This window comes from Penicillium riverlandense, assembly GCF_028828495.1.
Source record: "Penicillium riverlandense strain IBT 135883 chromosome Unknown utg000001l_segment0_segment0, whole genome shotgun sequence".
In the NCBI taxonomy this organism is placed as follows: Eukaryota; Fungi; Ascomycota; class Eurotiomycetes; order Eurotiales; family Aspergillaceae; genus Penicillium; species Penicillium riverlandense.
Window position 1 is genome coordinate 248,548 of NW_026643194.1, and position 17,732 is coordinate 266,279.

A 17,732-nucleotide genomic window follows, 5' to 3' on the forward strand; every position below is an offset into this window, starting at 1 on the left:
GATATGTCCGTTGGAAGGTATAATAGATGAAATTGATGTTCTTGTCCACTAGTTCACAGTGCCCATTAAATATAAGCAGATGCCCGGTGTCTGAGCAGAAGAAATGCGATAACGGACGCGGAGTCAAGATCGATCGATTCTCAACGGAGTAAGCTCGGTTTCGGGTAGTGGGGAGTCAGCCAGCGCGAGCCTTGTTAAATGCCAAAATTTACTCGTTACCCCTGAATCGTGAGGATAGATAAACTCTTCAGCGATAACTCTTGCGTTAGATGCACCTGCATACGATCAATTCTATCAAGTTCTTGTACTGATCTCATGCACTTAGTCTTCTCCTTGTAGGAAGGTATAGGTGGTCTTTGCGGAGAGGGCGTACATAGTCTACCATACAAATTACTATGCGGTACAGGGTACTCACTATTTTTAGACGATTAAATATTAGCAAAACGATTGGCTATAACGTTTTGGCCCTATTGCGACCATCGTCCGCCGTACCAAAACGGAAAGAATTCGGAAAATCAGTTAGTTGTATATAAGGCAGCAAAATCTTAATCTACCTGTAATTTCTCCTCTCATTTGCTAAGCTGAGATTCACATTGACAATATGGGCCCCGTTGTCATTAAGCTCGTCAAAGGTGTCGCGGCAGGTATCGGCCTTGCCTCCGAGGGAATAGCTGCCCGCAAGGCTAAGAAGACACAGAAGACCCAAGCGGAAGCGAATAGGGGAAGCCTTGCAGATGATGAATCCGAACTCGTCGTGGAGAGGGACGCTGTCATCGATACTCTAGAAGAGCAATGGGCCCTTGACGAAGCGCAAGAAGAGCTCCAGCACACATCACACCCCCAGGATGACCCCCTCCGTATAGTGAGGTTGTCGATGGAGCTGCTCTTGCTACCTGGTTTGCAAGTCAACATCCGACACCCACGGGTGCTGAACCCGCTCATCTACCTGCTCCGATCCTTCTCCCACAGCGCAGACCCAAGGACCGTAATCGTGGATTCCTTCGCGCCTATGCGCCTGACTTGGCCCCATTTGGCATTGACCAGGCCACGTTCCTTGAATTCTTGGACACAGCCGAGAAAGGCTGCCGGGCGCACCGTTGGCTGCAGGCTATTAACCTGGCTGCCCTTGTGGGCCACGCCATCCCATCTGTTGCGGCAGTTGCAGTATCAGTGGCAATCCATCAATTTGCCAACCTGACTATCGCCGCAGATGGCCGTCGGAGGTACGCACAGAGGACTGATACATATTTTTGGAAAAAGTAGCTGACTATGATACAGGACCAACAATTTCTTTGATCAGGCGAACGAGGAGTTCTTCAAACCTCGTGGGCTGTACTGTCTAGTCTTGACCTGGATTCCGGAAGAGCCAGACGCACCAGCAATGTCGATGGATCTCCAGTCCACTGTTGCTAAAGCCATGACCGGCAATGATTCGACCATGCTAGGGTCAAACAAGCTTAGACGCCTCCAGCAGAAGTTCAAGACGTCTGACGGCAAGAATTATGGAAACCCTTTTCCAGAGGTTGCGCCCCTCGTTTTCCCCGAGCTGGACCAGTTAGAAAACGGGAAGGCCGCGGAGAAGAAGCTTTCTAAAACAAAGCGACGGGTTGAGTTTGTCAAGACCTACTTGGACAAAAGAGCGCAAGCTACCTTCGTAAGTTTTTCTTCGTTATACTCAGGCAAATCTTGCTTACGATGCCTTAGCAAGCGGAAAACCCTGACAGCCATTTGAACCAACGGCCAACACCGACATTTGCCTCACGTTATGCTGATCCTAACCATGCAGCTAGCAGCGGGGATCTGCTTAGCTTGGTGACGGGGGGCTATGCCAGCAGAGGTAGCAGGAGCGGCCGAGGCGGCCGAGGCGGCGGCGGCGGATTGATTGGCGGACTGGCAGAGCTCATCAGAGATCCCCAGGGGCTCAACCGCGAGGCTACACAAAACGCAGGCGGGAGGGAACCTGGTCCAGGTGCCGATACCCTTATAGGCGGCGGTCTGGTTGAAATTCGCAAATTATTCGAAGGAGTAAGGGCTTCCAACTATCCCTTGAGAGCAACTATTAACATCTGCAACAGAAAGTGATATACCTGGCAATTGTGAATATGCCATCCGAGGCTGAAATGAGGGTGGCACACGATGCTCTGGATCTGCCAATGAATTAAAGGATATCCATGATGCTTCCTCCAATAGTTTCGTTTGATAGAGTGAAACAGGTGGAGGGCGTGGCTAATGGTTCACGGGCGTCTGTTTGAATTGAAAAGGATGACATTTCTTGAACTTCTTTTGATTGCTTTTGAAACATTTCAATTGATCCGGTCCCGCTGGAAAACTAGCAACTCCAAAAAGATAGGTAACAGGGCCTAACTTTTCCAATTCACAGATTCGAAAAACAAAAAACTCAGTATCCTCTTGAGGGCATTGCAGTCTGGAACTATGATCGCTGGCATGTTAGTCACTGGGTCAAATTGAATTTGTCGTGGTATCTCACAGTAACAGTTAATAATCCCTTTCCCCCACGCTAGAAATTGCCTGGCCTTGGCCGAGTTGGCAGCCACATAATCCAGCCATTTTCAACACAGATGAATGATATGTGCTGGGATTTCGCACGGAGAAACGAAGTATGCTCGGAGTGCCCTCGAGGGATAAGTTAATTACGAGAGGAGGTCCGCGACTATTAAAGGTTAGAAATGGAAAACCATCCAGGACACAGAGTACTTACCATTCATTGGCATTTCGTCAATCTGGGTCGAGTAGTAGAGTTCGATGTCGCGCAGAATGCGGACATCGTCGCTGGTGACAAAGTTGATAGCAACGCCCTTGCGACCAAAACGACCACTGCGACCAATACGGTGAATATAGTTCTCACGGTTGGTAGGCAGGTCATAGTTGATGACGAGCGACACCTGCTGGACGTCGATACCACGGGCCCAGACATCGGTGGAGATAAGAACACGGGAGTTGCCTTGGCGGAAGTCCTGCATAATGCTATCCCGTTCCTTCTGCGGCATCTCACCGTGCATGCTTGAAACAGTGAAGTTGGCCTCACGCATCTTATCGGTGAGCCAGTCAACCTTGCGACGAGTGTTGCAGAAGATCACTGCCTGCGTGATGGTCAGAGTGTCGTAAAGGTCACATAGCGTGTCGAACTTCCACTCCTCCTTCTCAACCGCAATAAAGTACTGCTTGATGCCCTCGAGCGTCAACTCGTCGCGCTTGACCAGCACACGGACGGGATCCGTCATGAACTTGGTCGTCATATCCAACACGTCATAAGGAAGCGTAGCAGACACCACAACGACCTGGGTCGCCGGTGGCAGGTAGCGGTAAACATCGTAGATCTGTTCGCGAAATCCCCGATTCAACAGCTCGTCTGCCTCATCCAAGACAAGCATCTTGATGTGTCGCGTGCGCAAATGCCGCCGGCGAATCATGTCGGCAACACGACCAGGTGTTCCCGAAACAACGTGCTGGCCATAGTCGAGCTTGCGGATATCTTCGCCAATGTTCGTGCCTCCGATACAGGCGTGGCACTGGACGTTCATGTAGTCGCCAAGGGCCATCACCACGGACTGAATTTGAGTTGCAAGTTCACGAGTAGGGGACAGGACAAGCGCTGAATCAAGCAAAGTCAGCACAATAACATAACCTACGAGGAGATAGACACACCCTGTGTTTCTCGCACGACAGTGTCAATGACTTGGAGGGTACTGATCGTAAACGTCGCAGTTTTACCAGTACCCGACTGAGCCTGCGCAATCGTATCGCGACCTTTGCAAATTTGAACGATGGCACGAGATTGCACCGCTGAAGGCGATTCGTATCCGTAGGCATAGATTCCACGAAGCAGACTCTCCTTCAAGTGCATGTCCTCGAAGGTCGGCGCAACCGTGACCTCCTTGGAGGTGTTGAACTCCATGCGCTCTAAATCCTGTCAGCATATTTCCGCCCCGAGACACTGGTTATGCCATACCCTCAGCGCGTCTGTCAATGCCGTCTGCCATGGTGAAGGTGGTGTTCAGTTTGCGATGAAAAAAAGGGAAGTTGCGACTGACTTACTTTCTCCAGTGGCCACTCTCACGTGACCCACCCGCAAAAGCCCTGGGCAAGCTGCAGACCCGGTCTTTCTTTAGCACACGCTCACCATGTTGCTCGAAGACCAGCGATTCATCCACGAAGACCTCGAGCGGTTGGAGCAGGCAGTTGCTGACCGTGTCGCGGAGGATCCAAGAAATGTAAGTGCTCTCGCTCAGGTGTGCTCGGCATCCCCTCCTAACCAGTCGTTTTCACCAGTTTCGCGAACGCCTAGCGCGTGACCATGAAGTCGCCAATTTTTTGAATCGCATTGAGGAGCAGTCAAAGAGGCTCCTGGATATTTACAAGGATGCGGGCGGGCTCCGGGAGAAAGAAGTGCAAGCCATCGCAACGGGCGATCAGTTCGAGGAATTCTACAAGCAGCTGGACGACATCAAAGACTTCCACAAGCGCTACCCGAATGAGCCCGTCGAAAACCTAGAGCGAGCGTATAAACGCCACCAGCCCGGCGAGGGTGAGGCGCCGCGTGGCACGGAGATCGACAACATGTTCACCGGCGAGGAAGGATTCGGACAATACTTGGATCTGACCATGATCCATGAAAGTTATCTGAATCTGCCTAATGTGAAGCGAGTGACCTATATCCAATACCTCGAAATTTTCGACTCGTTCACGCCCCCCAACATGTTGGTCAAGCGCAAGGACAAGATCTCCGATCGATATTTCCGCTACGTCAATGAGCTGGCCAGCTACCTCGAAGGCTTCATCAAGCGAGTGCGGCCGTTGCAAGATCTGGACAAGTTGTTTGCCGGTTTCGATGAGCAATTTGAGAAGCAGTGGTGGGCGAAAGAGGTTCCAGGCTGGACCGAGGAGAAGGCCGAGAACGGCGCCTCTGGCCCCAAGACCGAGGGAACTGGCGAAGGCACCTGGTGTCCCGACTGTGAGAAGGAATTCAAGAACGATAACGTCTACCGAAATCATTTGACTGGCAAAAAGCACATCCGGGCGGCTGAAGCTCGCAAGGCGGCTGGTACGTCAGGCGAGAAGCCATCGACACCAGTTGGCAACACCTCGTCTGGGACTCATAGCTTGAAGGAGCGAGCGGTTGCTGAACGCGAACACCGTGTCCGCTGTTTGGCAGATGCCCTCCAGCCAGAGCGACAGGCCACCCGGATCAACGTGGAACGGAGACAGGGCATGACGGAACGCGAACGTCAAATGGAACTTGAAGCGCTGATGGCTGAGCCCGAGAGCTTTAGCGGCGAGGGCCGTACTGGCGATCAGTCCGACGAGGATGACGAAGAGCGCATCTACAATCCGCTGAAACTGCCCCTTGCCTGGGACGGGAAGCCCATTCCATACTGGCTTTACAAACTGCATGGACTGGGCGTGGAATACCCGTGTGAAATCTGCGGCAACTATGTCTACATGGGCCGCCGGGCTTTCGACAAGCATTTCTCCGAGGCAATGCACATCTATGGGCTGAAATGCCTGGGGATTACCTCGAACACAAACCTTTTCCGTGAGATTACCCGGATCGAGGATGCCGTTCGACTGTGGGAGAAGCTTGAGCAAGACCGCAAGAAGGATAGAGATTCGCGAGACAACGTGGTCCAGATGGAAGATGCCGAGGGCAATGTAATGCCCGAGCGAATTTACCTTGAGTATGTCTACCCCCTCTGCTCCTGCTTATGTGGGATCTATTTGCTAACGATTTGCAGTCTTCAAAAGCAGGGTATTCTGTAGACATCTTGTATTCACGTTTTGTATCAAAAGCTTGGAGTTTGGCGGTATATCATGGTCTTCCATCCATTCGACGGTCAGGATAGTTTTGGCTGGAGGTCCCAATAGTCCCAGGATACTATTCCACTGGGCATTTCCAATTGATTTTCAATTCCTTCACTTCTCGCTTCTAGCCGTAGAATAACCATAGATGCTCACGTGCTTACGTGAAGCCGAGCGCGCCGATTCGCGTCCCGCCATCTCCCCACCTGGATTTGCCCAATTTTCTATCTCCTAATGATGCTTGCTTCATGCCCTTCAAGTTCGCTTTCCTGTGCGATCTTCTCTCCAGCCTCGAGAAGAACAAAACTGCCAAGGCCTCGACCGCCGCACGGAACAATGACCCGGATATCCGGACGGTCAATCAGTGGTTCATCCGGCATGAACGACGGATCCATCATCCCGACACGGACAGGCTGGCCCTGCTCTCGTGCATGTTCCCCGAGAGACGAACAGACCGAGTGTATGGGTTGCAGGCAACCTCCCTGGCACGCGTAACTGGCCGCTGTCTATACCTCGGATCGTCACGCTTGGCAGACCTTGATCGATGGCGTGTATCCGGTGGCCCTGATCTGGGCCAGTGCGTGGAGAATGTTATGCGACAGGCCGAAAACCATATTCAGGACCACGCGGAAATCACCGTTGAGGAAATCGATCACGCCTTGAATCTGATCGCATCCCGATGTCGCTTCTCTGACCTTTCTGTTTGTCGGCAGCACACTGCCGTTCATATGGAAGAGGCTCTTGCTCCTTTATACCGAAGACTGAGTAGCCGAGATGCCAAATGGCTCACTCGCATGATTCTGAAGGACTACTCCCCCGTTGCCCTACCACAACAATATACTTTGGAAAGGTTTCACTTCTTACTTCCGCAGCTCCTCCAATTCCAGGCCTCCTTCGTCGGAGCATTGGATATGCTTGCCTGCAGCCCAATGAATCATTTCCCACCCCGTCCAGATCCGACGCTCGCTGCCACGTTGAGCTCGCTAGCTTTACAACATCTACGCCCTCAAATTGGCTTCAAAATTGGACGACCCGAATATTACAAGGCTCGGAGCGTCAAACATTGCTATCAAATGTCACAGGGCAGGCGCATGAGCGTAGAGAGAAAGTACGACGGGGAATATTGTCAGATCCACATTGATCTTACAAACAAAAAGAATCCTATCCGGATTTTCTCGAAAAGTGGCAAAGATTCCACTGCGGACAGGTCAGGCATAATTCATGTTGTGGAGGAGTCCCTTCGAATCGGACATTCAGACTGCAAGTTTTCGCAGTGTTGCATTGTTGAAGGAGAACTCCTAGTATGGAGTGATAAGCACGGCAAGTTGTCCAACTTCCACAAGCTGCGTCGCTTTCTCCCTCGGTCTGGGACCTTGATTGGTGTTGAGAATGATTCTCCGTAAGTTGACTCGGCCATCCAGCGTAATATACACTCTCTCATGAACTTAGGCCGCAACCATATGAACATTTGATGATCGTTTTCTTTGATATTCTTCTTCTTGATGACGATGTCTGCCTGGCGAAGCCACATCGACTACGACGATTACTTCTACAAGATACGGTCCACTTAATACCAAACCGAGCCGCTGTTTCTGAACAAAAAGTTCTAGACTTTGGTCGGCCTGGTAGTCAACACGAGCTGCAAATCAGCTTTGCTAAGGCTATTGCTCAACGCTGGGAAGGATATGTATTGAAGGCTTGTGAGGAGCCCTATTTCCCGATGTACTCAGGTGTGGATAATGCATTCGGTCGATGGATCAAACTCAAAAAGGACTACATTCCTGGCCTCGGGGATACAGTTGACCTTGCCTTGCTCGGTGCAAGCTACGACTCGCGAGATGCTGCTGCTTTAAAACACCATGGGAAATTGCAGTGGACACATTTCTTTGTCGGTTGTCTTCTCAACAAAGAAGAGGCCCTACAGTCAAGGGAGCTTCCTCGTTTCAAAGTTGTCGACGTGATCAACCGGCACTGCATGCACATCCGCACCATGAAAATTTTGAATGAATATGGCAAGTTCTATGCCTGCAACCCTGACTCTTGCCAAACTTTCAATTTCGAATACGGTCACGAAAGTCTCCCAGCTATTTCAACTCTTTTCAAGAAGCCCTTCGTCGTGGAGATGATGGGCGGTGGATTCGAAAAACCTTCTAGTGCTCGGTATTTTACCCTCCGGTTTCCGCGTGTTCTCAAAGTCCATATGGATAGAAAGTTTGAGGATGCAGCATCATTTCGAGAACTGCAACTTGCAGCAGAGAGTGCCCGTGCTGTACCTGCCGAAGACCTGTCACAGGAGCGAGAGGAGTGGTCGAAGCGTTTAAAAGTCAGCAGTGGGCTCAATCAATACATCGTGAGGAGATCAAGGAGCCTTTCTTCTGCGAGTTCTTCGAGCGAATTGCGGGCATATTCTCCCACGCCGTCTAAGTCCTCTGACGTATCGAATGATGCCGACGAATTCGACTCGCTTCCAAGGACGGAGGCTGAAGCAACGAAAGACGAAGGGTGTTTGCGTGTCTCCGATGAGAACACTGCTTTCCCAGTAGTATCTATTGAAGAGACTATTTTACCGACCCTTCCTGATACCTCTGGCAGCGACCATATCCTGACTGAAAATTCAAATTTGTCAATGCGCCAAAAGCACAGCCAAAAAGAATCCGAGCCTGGCTCTCAGGCCTCCAAGTTTGGAAGCTGGCGAGCTGACAAGTCAATGGAGACGCAATCATCCAATCATTCCAACCTCTCACAAGCAACGAGTCTGGTCTCTGTTCACCAAGCACAACTCGGAGCACACCATGATCGTGGAACTGGTATTGAAAGCACCCATGCCACCACCCCAGCTCGAAAACTGTCTGTGAAATCTCCACTGTTCACAGTTCCAGGGTACATGCCTGACAACCATTCCGATTACGTTTCTCTGACGCCGCAAATGAATTCCTTCCACGGTGCGCACGCCTGCAACAGCAGTCTCCATCAATTCTTCCAGAGCCTGGGATCTGCGGAGACTCGCTCATCGCTCCAACGTTCCAACCCCTCTGCTGAGGCACACGACATGGCATTCGGTACAGTCCTTTTGAACCCAACCAGTACGCCTTTGGGACAAGAAATTCACAAAATTGGTGAAGCTCTATCTGATATACTGCACAGCGGCACCTCAACCCTCCCTTCTAACGGGAGAATCTTCTTTTTGGATTCAAGCTTCACCAATTTGGATATAGATGCTGGGGACCTTCGGTTTTGTCTGCGTGAGACGTGGTTGAATATCGCGCGCGAGTATTACTATGCTTGTCTGACGTGGGGACCTGAAAGAACATCTGGCGAGAGATCATCGGATGGGCACGTTTCAGTTGAATCTTCTCGCTCTCGATTGAACAGGCACTACTTTAACCCTACAGCCCCGCCGGCGCTGTCAGTCAGCTTTGACAAAGCGGAGATTGCTGCGTTGGGGGAGTATGTTTCGATAGAGCCGCTTGTGCACGTCCTGGAGAAGGAAAAGAGTATATACCCCGAGAATAGTCTTGAATAAGACTGTGGTTTCATACAGATCCAAAAGGAAGTCGTCAGAGTCATGATCCGCCACCATCTTCAACGCCTCGCTACTTAGACGGGTAATGGGAAATAATACAAGTGCTAGGAAAAGATCAAGTGCAAGAATCAGTTACCCTGCATCCTCCCTTCTTGCCCGCACATCTCTCATTAGCGCTTTTGCCTCCTCCACCTCGATTCCATACTGGCACAGTTCATTCGCCAGCTGATCAGCACGGTCGAGATCGCCATTCCGTAGTGAATACTGAGCGAGCCACAAGCGCGCTTTGCACGTAGTGGCTGTGACAGCTGTACCCTGCCAGTGCTCCTCGGCTATTGAATCATCATTCTGGACACCGAACGACGAGCCTCGATCTCGTTGTCGCCGGCGTCGCGGTCGGGATGGCATGTCCGTATCTTCGTCTCCGGAATGGGCGGTTTCGGCATCGCTGTGGGCGGCATGTTCTGAGGCAGACGAATACTCTTCGTCTGAGTTTTCCTCGCCACCAACGGGGGCACCACCCATTTCTTGTTGAAGGGTCAGTTCCATGTACGCTGCCGCCTCTTCTTCATCTTCAAGCCGTTCGTAAAGAGTGGCGATTTGATGCAGTGTTTCTGGATCGAGGATTTTCCGCGTTGTGGGCGACCCGGGGCTTGCAGCAGTACCTGGCTGAGTTCCGTCCTCCGCATAGTAAGAGCCAGCCACCAGGGCACGTTTGAGTGCTTGAATGCTCTGTTCAATGCGGCTCATCTTCGCATAGCAAGACCCGACGGCTTGCCACATCTTTGGATCATATGGATGCAGCGCGGCAGCACGTTCGTAATAGAACAGAGCGTAGTGCGACATGTCAAGAACTTCGTAGGCCTGGCCGAGACCGTACCAGGCGCGGTAGTCCTTGCGATTGACATCGACTGCGCGGCGGTACGACTCAATGGCGGTGTGTGTGTTTTTCATCTCGATGTATTCGTGGCCCATCAAAGTCCAGGCGGACAGAAAATTGCGGTCAAGCGTCAATGCGCGTCGGAAGTACATGACTGCCTTTTCGTGCTCGGACTTGAGAGAGTAGTAATTACCCACAACGCAGCAGGTCTCTGGGCGGAATTTATCAGTCGCAGTTGCAACTTGAGCCACAAAAGCCAGTTGGGGCCGCTTGTTCATCACGTAGAGAATGTTGGAGAAGTGGTCCAGACTGTCGAGGCGATGTGGTGATACTTCCAAAATTTCGGTGAAAATGTCGGATGCTCTTTCGAGCTCTGGATTGTCATTTGGTTAGAATCATGCCGCGCGACATATCAGGGCTGTCATACCTTTTTCATGGTAGTAGAGAAGGGCTCGTTGTGTTTTGAGAAATGCGCTACGAGGAAATATGTCCTCAAGCTCCGTCAAGGCCTGATACGTGTCGCGCGTTGCCTGGTACAGCTCTTGGCTGCAATAGACGTGGAATATCAAAGTCATGATGTTTTGCGGCAGGAGGTCGACAATTTGTCTCAGCTGCATCGCTGTCAGTCTCAAATCTCCCAGAAAAGGTCCCAAGCACTAACATCTTCAGTGCTCCCCAAGAGATCGTTCAATTCTTGCCACGCGCCCCAGTGAAACGGGTTCTGGTGCACACTCTGAATGAGCCACTTCTTCGCCAGCTCTTCATTGCGCCCTTTCAGTAGGACCACAGCATAGAGGTATTCCAGCCATCCCTGGCCTCGGTCAGCCAAGCCCTTCGCGCTCCGCTCCATCAGAAGGCCTTCCAATCCGCGAGCGAGATCAGGAAGTTCTCGGTTGACGGCCATCCCGCTGTCGGACGGACCCAGCACCATTTCCGTCTCCTCGTCTTTCCGCTTCTCACCGGCCAGATACTTAGCATAGAGAGCCAGGAATAGTGATTTTTGACTGATTTTGGGGTACGGGTTTTTAGCGTTTTGGCTTTTGCCGAGAAATGGGGAGGCTTTGTCTTTGCCCTTGGTTGACGTCCGCGGTTTTTTTGATTTTGCGTTTGGAGTTGTCGTAAAAAGAGGAACAGGAGATACAGTGGGAGGAAGGAACACAGCTGCGCAGCGGTCGTATTCCCGTGTGTCGAAGTATGATTTTGCAAGTAGGTACTTGTGGGCTTCTTGGGCCTCCAGTGCGGCTTCAACTGGGTCTTGAGCGCGTAGATAAGGGTTCGAAGAAGGTCCAGGAGGGTCTGTTATGTCCATGGGCGATTCGAGGTCGGTGTCTTCGTGGTCCAGCTCCGCAAGTGAGTCCAGCATTTCGGCGGCCCTAGAAAGAGGCTTGTGAGATGGTGAGGACGAAAAGGCAACGCATCGAGCCATACCATTTTGAGGACTGATACAGACATCGCTCTGACGATTGAATCGCCGCAGCCTCCAGACGGAATCGCAGCTCTCGGATATTGTCTTCGTTGAAATCCATGGCTGCAGAACGTGCGGGCAGCGCCACGTCAGAGATCCCCGCTGCTGGAAGTCTCTCAGCCACTTCGAGGTACTGTGAGCGTGAATTGTTGGAGTTGACCAGGGCAACAGGGCAGGTGCGGGACAATAACAAACAAACAATGCAAACAGTACAAACGCGCCAAACAGCCTCTGCGGGGGGGAACAATGGGTTTTTTGAAAGGGAACGAAAGATCGGTCTTTCTTCCAATTGCTCTTATTTTCCCTGCACAATCATCATGGCTTCTACTACCAAGCGCGCCGACTTCGAGGCTGTCTGGCCTGGCCTGGTCAAGGATATCCTGGCCCACGCCCAGCGGTACAACCTGCCCGCCAATGCGATGGAATGGTTCGAGAAGGTAGGTTCCCTTCCCAAATGGCATCTGTGAAGCCCAAACAGCCACTAATGGAGTGTCACCCGATAGTCCCTCAATGCCAATACTCCCGGTGGCAAGTTGAACCGCGGACTGTCCGTTCCCGACACCGGTATCGCGCTTCTGGAGCAGCCCCTGAGCGCGGAGCAGTTCGAGCACCTCAGCATCCTGGGCTGGCTGACGGAGCTGCTGCAGGCATTCTTCTTGGTCAGTGATGATATTATGGACAGCTCCATCACACGCCGCGGTCAGCCCTGCTGGTACCGGCAGGAGGGCGTGGGCATGATCGCGATCAACGATGCCTTCATGCTGGAGGGTGCTATCTACCAGATCCTCAAGCAGAAGTTCCGCTCTCACCCATCCTACATTGACCTGGTGGAGCTGTTTCTCGAGACGACCTGGCAAACGGAGCTGGGCCAGTTGTGCGATTTGATCACCGCCCCCGAGGACAACGTCGACCTCAACAACTTCTCCATGGACAAGTACATGTTCATCGTCACCTACAAGACGGCCTATTACAGCTTCTACCTACCGGTGGCTCTGGCAATGCACTACCTGCAGCGTGCCACCCCGGAGAACCTCAAGCAGGCCCACGATATCCTCATCCCTCTGGGCCAGTACTTCCAGATCCAGGACGACTACTTGGACAACTTTGGGGATCCGGCCGTTATCGGCAAGATCGGCACCGACATTCAGGATAACAAGTGCTCGTGGCTGGTGAATCAGGCTATCCAGCGCTGCACCCCAGAGCAGCGCCAGGTGCTGGACTCTGCCTACGGTCGCAAGGACAAAGAGCAAGAGGCCAAGGTCAAGGCTATCTTCAACGAGCTGGAGCTTGAGAAACTCTACAAGGACTATGAAGAGAGCGTCGTTGGCGACCTACGGGCCAAGATCGCCGCCGTGGATGAGTCGAAGGGCCTGAAGAAGGAGGTGTTTGAGGCTTTCCTTGCCAAGATCTACAAGCGCACCAAATAGATTTCCTATGTCTTGGGAATAGAAAAAAGTCTTACGATACCCGCGACTTGTGTTGACGAGATCGTCTGTCTATACAAAATGAACTAAATATGTTTCCAGCGATAATGCAGTCTATTACTTTCTGAATTGGTTCCCGTTATGCCAGCAATATACACCGGATATACTCATGGTCACTTCTTGTCTCTACTGCTTTCAGCTCGCCAGTGCTATCGATTTACAAATGAAGCGTGTTCAACGCCATGAGGCACATCAAGCCGGCAACTAATCCAGCACAAGGCAGGGTCAAGACTCAACCACAAACGAATCCAAGCTAACTGCCGCCAATGAACAGCATAGAGGTCGTAGTTCGTGGAGACTGGCAACCCGAGTCGCTACTCAAGAAGCACTGTGATCACAGCGCCGACTTCGACATTAAAGCCACGGTTGGGAGACATCTCGGTGGTCTCCTTGCCGAGAGCACGCACGATATGATATCCGAAAAACCAGAACCCAATGCCTAGAGCAGGCCCGCAACAACCAGCAATCAAACTGGAGTTAGCACCTCGGTATTGACCACTCCGGCATGGTAGGTGCTGTATACGGCGGCCCAGGGCTCAACTGCGTTGGCCACGTCGTTGGACCCACGCGCAATGGAAATCATCATCGCCAACACGCCCGGCATTATATGATTTCCCTTCGAATTAGGAGACCGGGACACTCATATTTACCCACAAGGATCTCTGTCATTATAGGTAAATGCATAGGGATTAAAATACAACTAGGGCCAATGACAAACATATCTCAGACCGAAGCGCTGAACCATAGGAACAGAATTCGTAGTACCACTAGGCCCGGCAGCACGGAGTTTCGTGCATCTTCGATTGGCCATCACGGGGCGAAATGGGCAAAGGATTACGTCCGCTAGCCTAGGCTTTCTGATCTAAGTTACATCCGCTAGCTAAGGCTTTCTTAACTTATATCCGCTAGCTTAGGCTTTCTGATCTACATCCGCTAGCTAAGGCTTTCTAAGCTTACATCCGCTAGCTTAGGCGTCCAAGTATGGGGCGTTTTCCATGGCCGTAGTCGATGGGGCTGAAAGAAGCCATCAGGTTTTTAAGAATAATGACGAATGTCACGAAAGAAGTATGGATACACGAATTTAGGGGGGAGTCCGTTATATCGTGTATGAGAGAACGATTCAAGTTGATATCCTAGTAGTTACAAAAACTTTCAGCACTCCACCAAGTTGACGCTTTGAAATCACTGCTAGCTGATTTTGTTCGGAATTGCTGCCACGAGGCTGAGCCAGTAGTCCACACGCATTTGGTCCCACCATGGTTTGCTTTATTGTCGGGAGAGAGAATTCGGGTATACACTAGTACCAAATGCAGCCAATGGTTCAAAATCGGAGGTCACGAAGTGTCTGATTCTGAAGCTATCTAAATCGCCCCCAACTTATATGAGGATTCCTGCCAGGCTGAACCGCCGGGTGCTGTGGCTGAGACTGCACCTTGAAATTATTGGTGGCTACATAGTAATTCTGTGGGTCTTAGGCGTACTGCCCATAATAACAATTAAAAACAGTGACTATATATTTAGAGGCACTCTTGAACTACAGTATATATAGCACGTTCGTTTCCTTCCTAGATATTTTTCTCTGATATCAGGTTCAGACTCGGACTATTCACACTATTCACACTACAATCAAATCAAGATGTACTTTGCTCTCGCTGCTCTTGCCTTTGTCCTTCCAGTGGCCTGGGCCGACTCTGGCTACGGCGAATCGTGCCCTGAGTGCTCAATTTCTGAGCAATCCGCAGGCCCGGAGTTAGATTGCAGCTGCTACGTGCCGAACTTCTATGACGCTCAGTATACGTCTATAAACCTGAACGAATGTGTTATCAATGCAGATAATACTATTTTAGGACAATTTGAGTATGCTACTTCATTCCTACTCTCGCCTAGATAGTGATTGCTAATGATATCCCGAATAAAGTGGAGGCTTTGGCAATTCCTGCGATACGCCTTCTCTTGATGGAACCGTTCTAACGGCGACTTGCAATGGGGTCGTTAGTTCCCTTGACCTAAGTGAGAAATCTATCCCAGGTATTTTTATTATACTAATTGTTCGATTTATAGATGATATCATTAGTTTCAATGAGAACCGGGAGCTACAATGCTTTGGCGCGACACTCACAGCAGCAGCGCCAACATCAACACCCACACCATATTGAAGGGGCCAGTGATTCACCTTGAGGGTGGCATGGATCCTAGTCCTGTTGGGCGCCAAATTAAACAGCTGCGACCGCCGTCCGTCAACTCTGCCACGATATGTACTCGAATTGTGGTACCTCACGGGTTCAGGTTAGCAGTGGGTTAACTTAGTGTATTGGCCATTGTATCTATACTTGAGCGTTTTATTGTCCAAATCGAGAAACTACAGGGCTACGCCTCGAGGCAAGCATAAGTGTCGATCAAACGATACGCCGGGATGGTCGGCGCTGATCTGAGTATTTGATAAAAGACATGAATAAGCAGTCGGTTTGATCTAAGGATCGATATGGATTGTAGTGCGTATCACGACCGACCACCCCTTTGCGCTGGCAGCTCGATTGGGCGATGAAAGAATATAGGAAAAATATTTAATTCAGACATCACATCAAGAAATCAGCAACTATTGGCACCGTTAGCGTGCGTTGTTGCTATTGGAAATGACCAGACAGTTGGATGGTGAGCGCTGACACCTCAGCATCCTTCTCCCCAAGATGCGTCGGGGAACCTTCCATCGATAGTTAGTTAGTGCATCAGCTTATAAATCCAACAATGCAACAACACCAGGCCAAAAATAAGTTTTATTCCATTCTTCCCATCAAAAAAAAAAAAAACTTTTGGACACTCAAGTTAGAATCAGACCATACTTGACTGCTTTAACTGACACGACGATGGGTCCTACACTCCCCAGTCAGAGACGGGCCATCGTCAAGGAAAGCCCTGGGCAAGCGGTCATCACGTCCGTGCCTATGCCCGACGTGCCCCCTGGATACATGCTCGTCCAGACGCAATATGTTGCTCTTAACCCCGCGGATTGGACCGATATCGACGGCGATGAGTACATCGGCTGCGTGGTCGGCCTCGACTACGCAGGGACCGTAGTTCAAGTCGGCAAGCAGGTGAACAGGACATTTGAACCCGGGGACCGTGTGGCAGGCATTTCACACGGGTGCAATGTTCTGCATCCGGACTATGGAGGGTTCTCCGAGTACATTCTCGTGAAAGCGGATGCTCAGATGAAAGTTCCGAAGACCATGAACCTCGAAGATGCGGCCTCTATGGGTGTTGGTGTGATCACAGCGAGCATGGGTCTTTATCAACAAATAGGTCTTCCACTATCTAGCCTTGAGAACGTATCCAACAACGACTCGGAGTGGATTCTGATCTATGGAGGATCTTCAGCAACTGGATCACTGGCTATTCAATTTGCAAAATTGTAAGAAGGGCGGCATTCCAATGGTCCCATAGTTTATCCATGGTCTGAAAGCTAACATATAGGAATACAGGTCTGGACTGAAAGTCGTCACCACCTGTTCTCCCCGCAATTTTGATCTGGTGCGCGATATGGGCGCAGATATCTGGTTTGACTACGTCCGTCGCTGTCTTATAACCATCTGCGAGTCATAGTCGCTGATTTCATTGAGCAGCGTGACCCAAATATATCCAGTCTGATTGCATCAGCAACCTCGAATACACTGATTTACGCTTTGGATGCTATAGCCACCGATGAAACAGCGGCAATTTGTGTGGCTTCCTTCATGAATCCGGCCGTCGCAAGGTCGACAGTTCCACCGAAAGCCATATATGCTTGCACTCTCGACCCATCTCTGCCACTGTCAACATCTACACCGGTGGAAAAGAAATTCTTTCTGGGCTATACTTTTTCTGGAGAAGAGTTTCTGTTTGAGGGGGCTAGATTTCCGCCTATCCTAGAGGATCACCAGTTCATCATTAAGATCATGGAGCTGGCGGAGCAACTTATTCGAGAAGGAAAACTGAAAAATCATCCTCTTACTCTCAATCTGGACGGAAAAGGCTTCGAGGGTGTGCTTAAGGGCCTAGATTGCCTGAGAGAAGGGAAGGTAAGTGGAAGAAAATTGGTCTATTCCGTTTATGAAAAGGAGGATCGTGGTTACGAGAAAACGTAGAAAGTGCGATTAGAGCAAGACGGATTGAGTCCTGAGGTTGAATGATATTTTTAGACAACCACAATGAGCCAACATCGCGATTATTTATATTATTGCGATTGATATTTCCTCTTCTCTGATTAGAGTCAAGGAGCGGAATGATGCTAGGTGATGTCGACCGATGGTATAGTTCCGCCATTATCTTCTGTAGCCAATTTCAGGAATACCCGTGCTCGTAGCGGATCAGACGGCGAGAGGTTCTCAGGAATAGTTCTTGATTTCCAGTGTGAGGCGGATAGACGATGTGACTAAGAACATGACATACTATTTCGAGGCACTAATGCCATCCAGGCCTAAGACACGGACTAGCGATGCGTTCGAGACTCAAGACAGAACATATATACGGACTTGCACAATATGGAAGTTTCATAACCCTTGGGTTGCAACTCCCCAACGATGAACC

At 50.6% G+C, this 17,732-nt stretch overlaps 8 protein-coding genes across 8 annotated transcripts; 6 read left to right on the forward strand and 2 right to left on the reverse strand.

Annotated features, from left to right (window-relative positions):
* Positions 1 to 601: 601 nt before the first annotated feature.
* N7474_000107 (uncharacterized protein) lies at positions 602 to 2,162 on the forward strand (the record flags this gene model as incomplete). The annotated part of the gene is made up of 5 exons (XM_057191522.1): positions 602 to 862; positions 970 to 1,223; positions 1,279 to 1,654; positions 1,705 to 2,025; positions 2,076 to 2,162. The coding sequence occupies 5 exons, from the start codon at positions 602 to 604 to the stop codon at positions 2,160 to 2,162; spliced, it is 1,299 nt and encodes a 432-aa protein (XP_057056475.1).
* Positions 2,163 to 2,651: 489 nt separating this feature from the next.
* On the reverse strand, positions 2,652 to 4,001 carry N7474_000108 (ATP-dependent RNA helicase eIF4A; the record flags this gene model as incomplete). The annotated part of the gene is made up of 4 exons (XM_057191523.1): positions 2,652 to 2,671; positions 2,720 to 3,613; positions 3,667 to 3,921; positions 3,971 to 4,001. 4 exons carry the CDS (start codon positions 3,999 to 4,001, stop codon positions 2,652 to 2,654), a joined length of 1,200 nt encoding a protein of 399 aa, XP_057056476.1.
* A 141-nt stretch (positions 4,002 to 4,142) lies between these two features.
* On the forward strand, positions 4,143 to 5,778 carry N7474_000109 (SF3a splicing factor complex subunit PRP9; the record flags this gene model as incomplete). The annotated part of the gene is made up of 2 exons (XM_057191524.1): positions 4,143 to 4,236; positions 4,322 to 5,778. The coding sequence occupies 2 exons, from the start codon at positions 4,143 to 4,145 to the stop codon at positions 5,776 to 5,778; spliced, it is 1,551 nt and encodes a 516-aa protein (XP_057056477.1).
* Positions 5,779 to 6,065: 287 nt separating this feature from the next.
* Positions 6,066 to 7,220, forward strand: N7474_000110 (DNA ligase ATP-dependent N-terminal; the record flags this gene model as incomplete). The annotated part of the gene is made up of 1 exon (XM_057191525.1): positions 6,066 to 7,220. One exon carries the CDS (start codon positions 6,066 to 6,068, stop codon positions 7,218 to 7,220), a length of 1,155 nt encoding a protein of 384 aa, XP_057056478.1.
* A 317-nt stretch (positions 7,221 to 7,537) lies between these two features.
* On the forward strand, positions 7,538 to 9,340 carry N7474_000111 (uncharacterized protein; the record flags this gene model as incomplete). The annotated part of the gene is made up of 1 exon (XM_057191526.1): positions 7,538 to 9,340. The coding sequence occupies one exon, from the start codon at positions 7,538 to 7,540 to the stop codon at positions 9,338 to 9,340; it is 1,803 nt and encodes a 600-aa protein (XP_057056479.1).
* Positions 9,341 to 9,472: 132 nt separating this feature from the next.
* N7474_000112 (anaphase promoting complex subunit CDC23) lies at positions 9,473 to 11,746 on the reverse strand (the record flags this gene model as incomplete). Its single annotated transcript, XM_057191527.1, has 4 exons — positions 9,473 to 10,593; positions 10,648 to 10,831; positions 10,882 to 11,593; positions 11,649 to 11,746. 4 exons carry the CDS (start codon positions 11,744 to 11,746, stop codon positions 9,473 to 9,475), a joined length of 2,115 nt encoding a protein of 704 aa, XP_057056480.1.
* A 256-nt stretch (positions 11,747 to 12,002) lies between these two features.
* Positions 12,003 to 13,112, forward strand: erg20 (bifunctional (2E,6E)-farnesyl diphosphate synthase/dimethylallyltranstransferase; the record flags this gene model as incomplete). Its single annotated transcript, XM_057191528.1, has 2 exons — positions 12,003 to 12,122; positions 12,189 to 13,112. 2 exons carry the CDS (start codon positions 12,003 to 12,005, stop codon positions 13,110 to 13,112), a joined length of 1,044 nt encoding a protein of 347 aa, XP_057056481.1.
* A 2,921-nt stretch (positions 13,113 to 16,033) lies between these two features.
* Positions 16,034 to 17,290, forward strand: N7474_000114 (zinc-binding alcohol dehydrogenase family protein; the record flags this gene model as incomplete). The annotated part of the gene is made up of 3 exons (XM_057191529.1): positions 16,034 to 16,578; positions 16,649 to 16,733; positions 16,790 to 17,290. 3 exons carry the CDS (start codon positions 16,034 to 16,036, stop codon positions 17,288 to 17,290), a joined length of 1,131 nt encoding a protein of 376 aa, XP_057056482.1.
* Between the last annotated feature and the right edge of the window lie 442 nt (positions 17,291 to 17,732).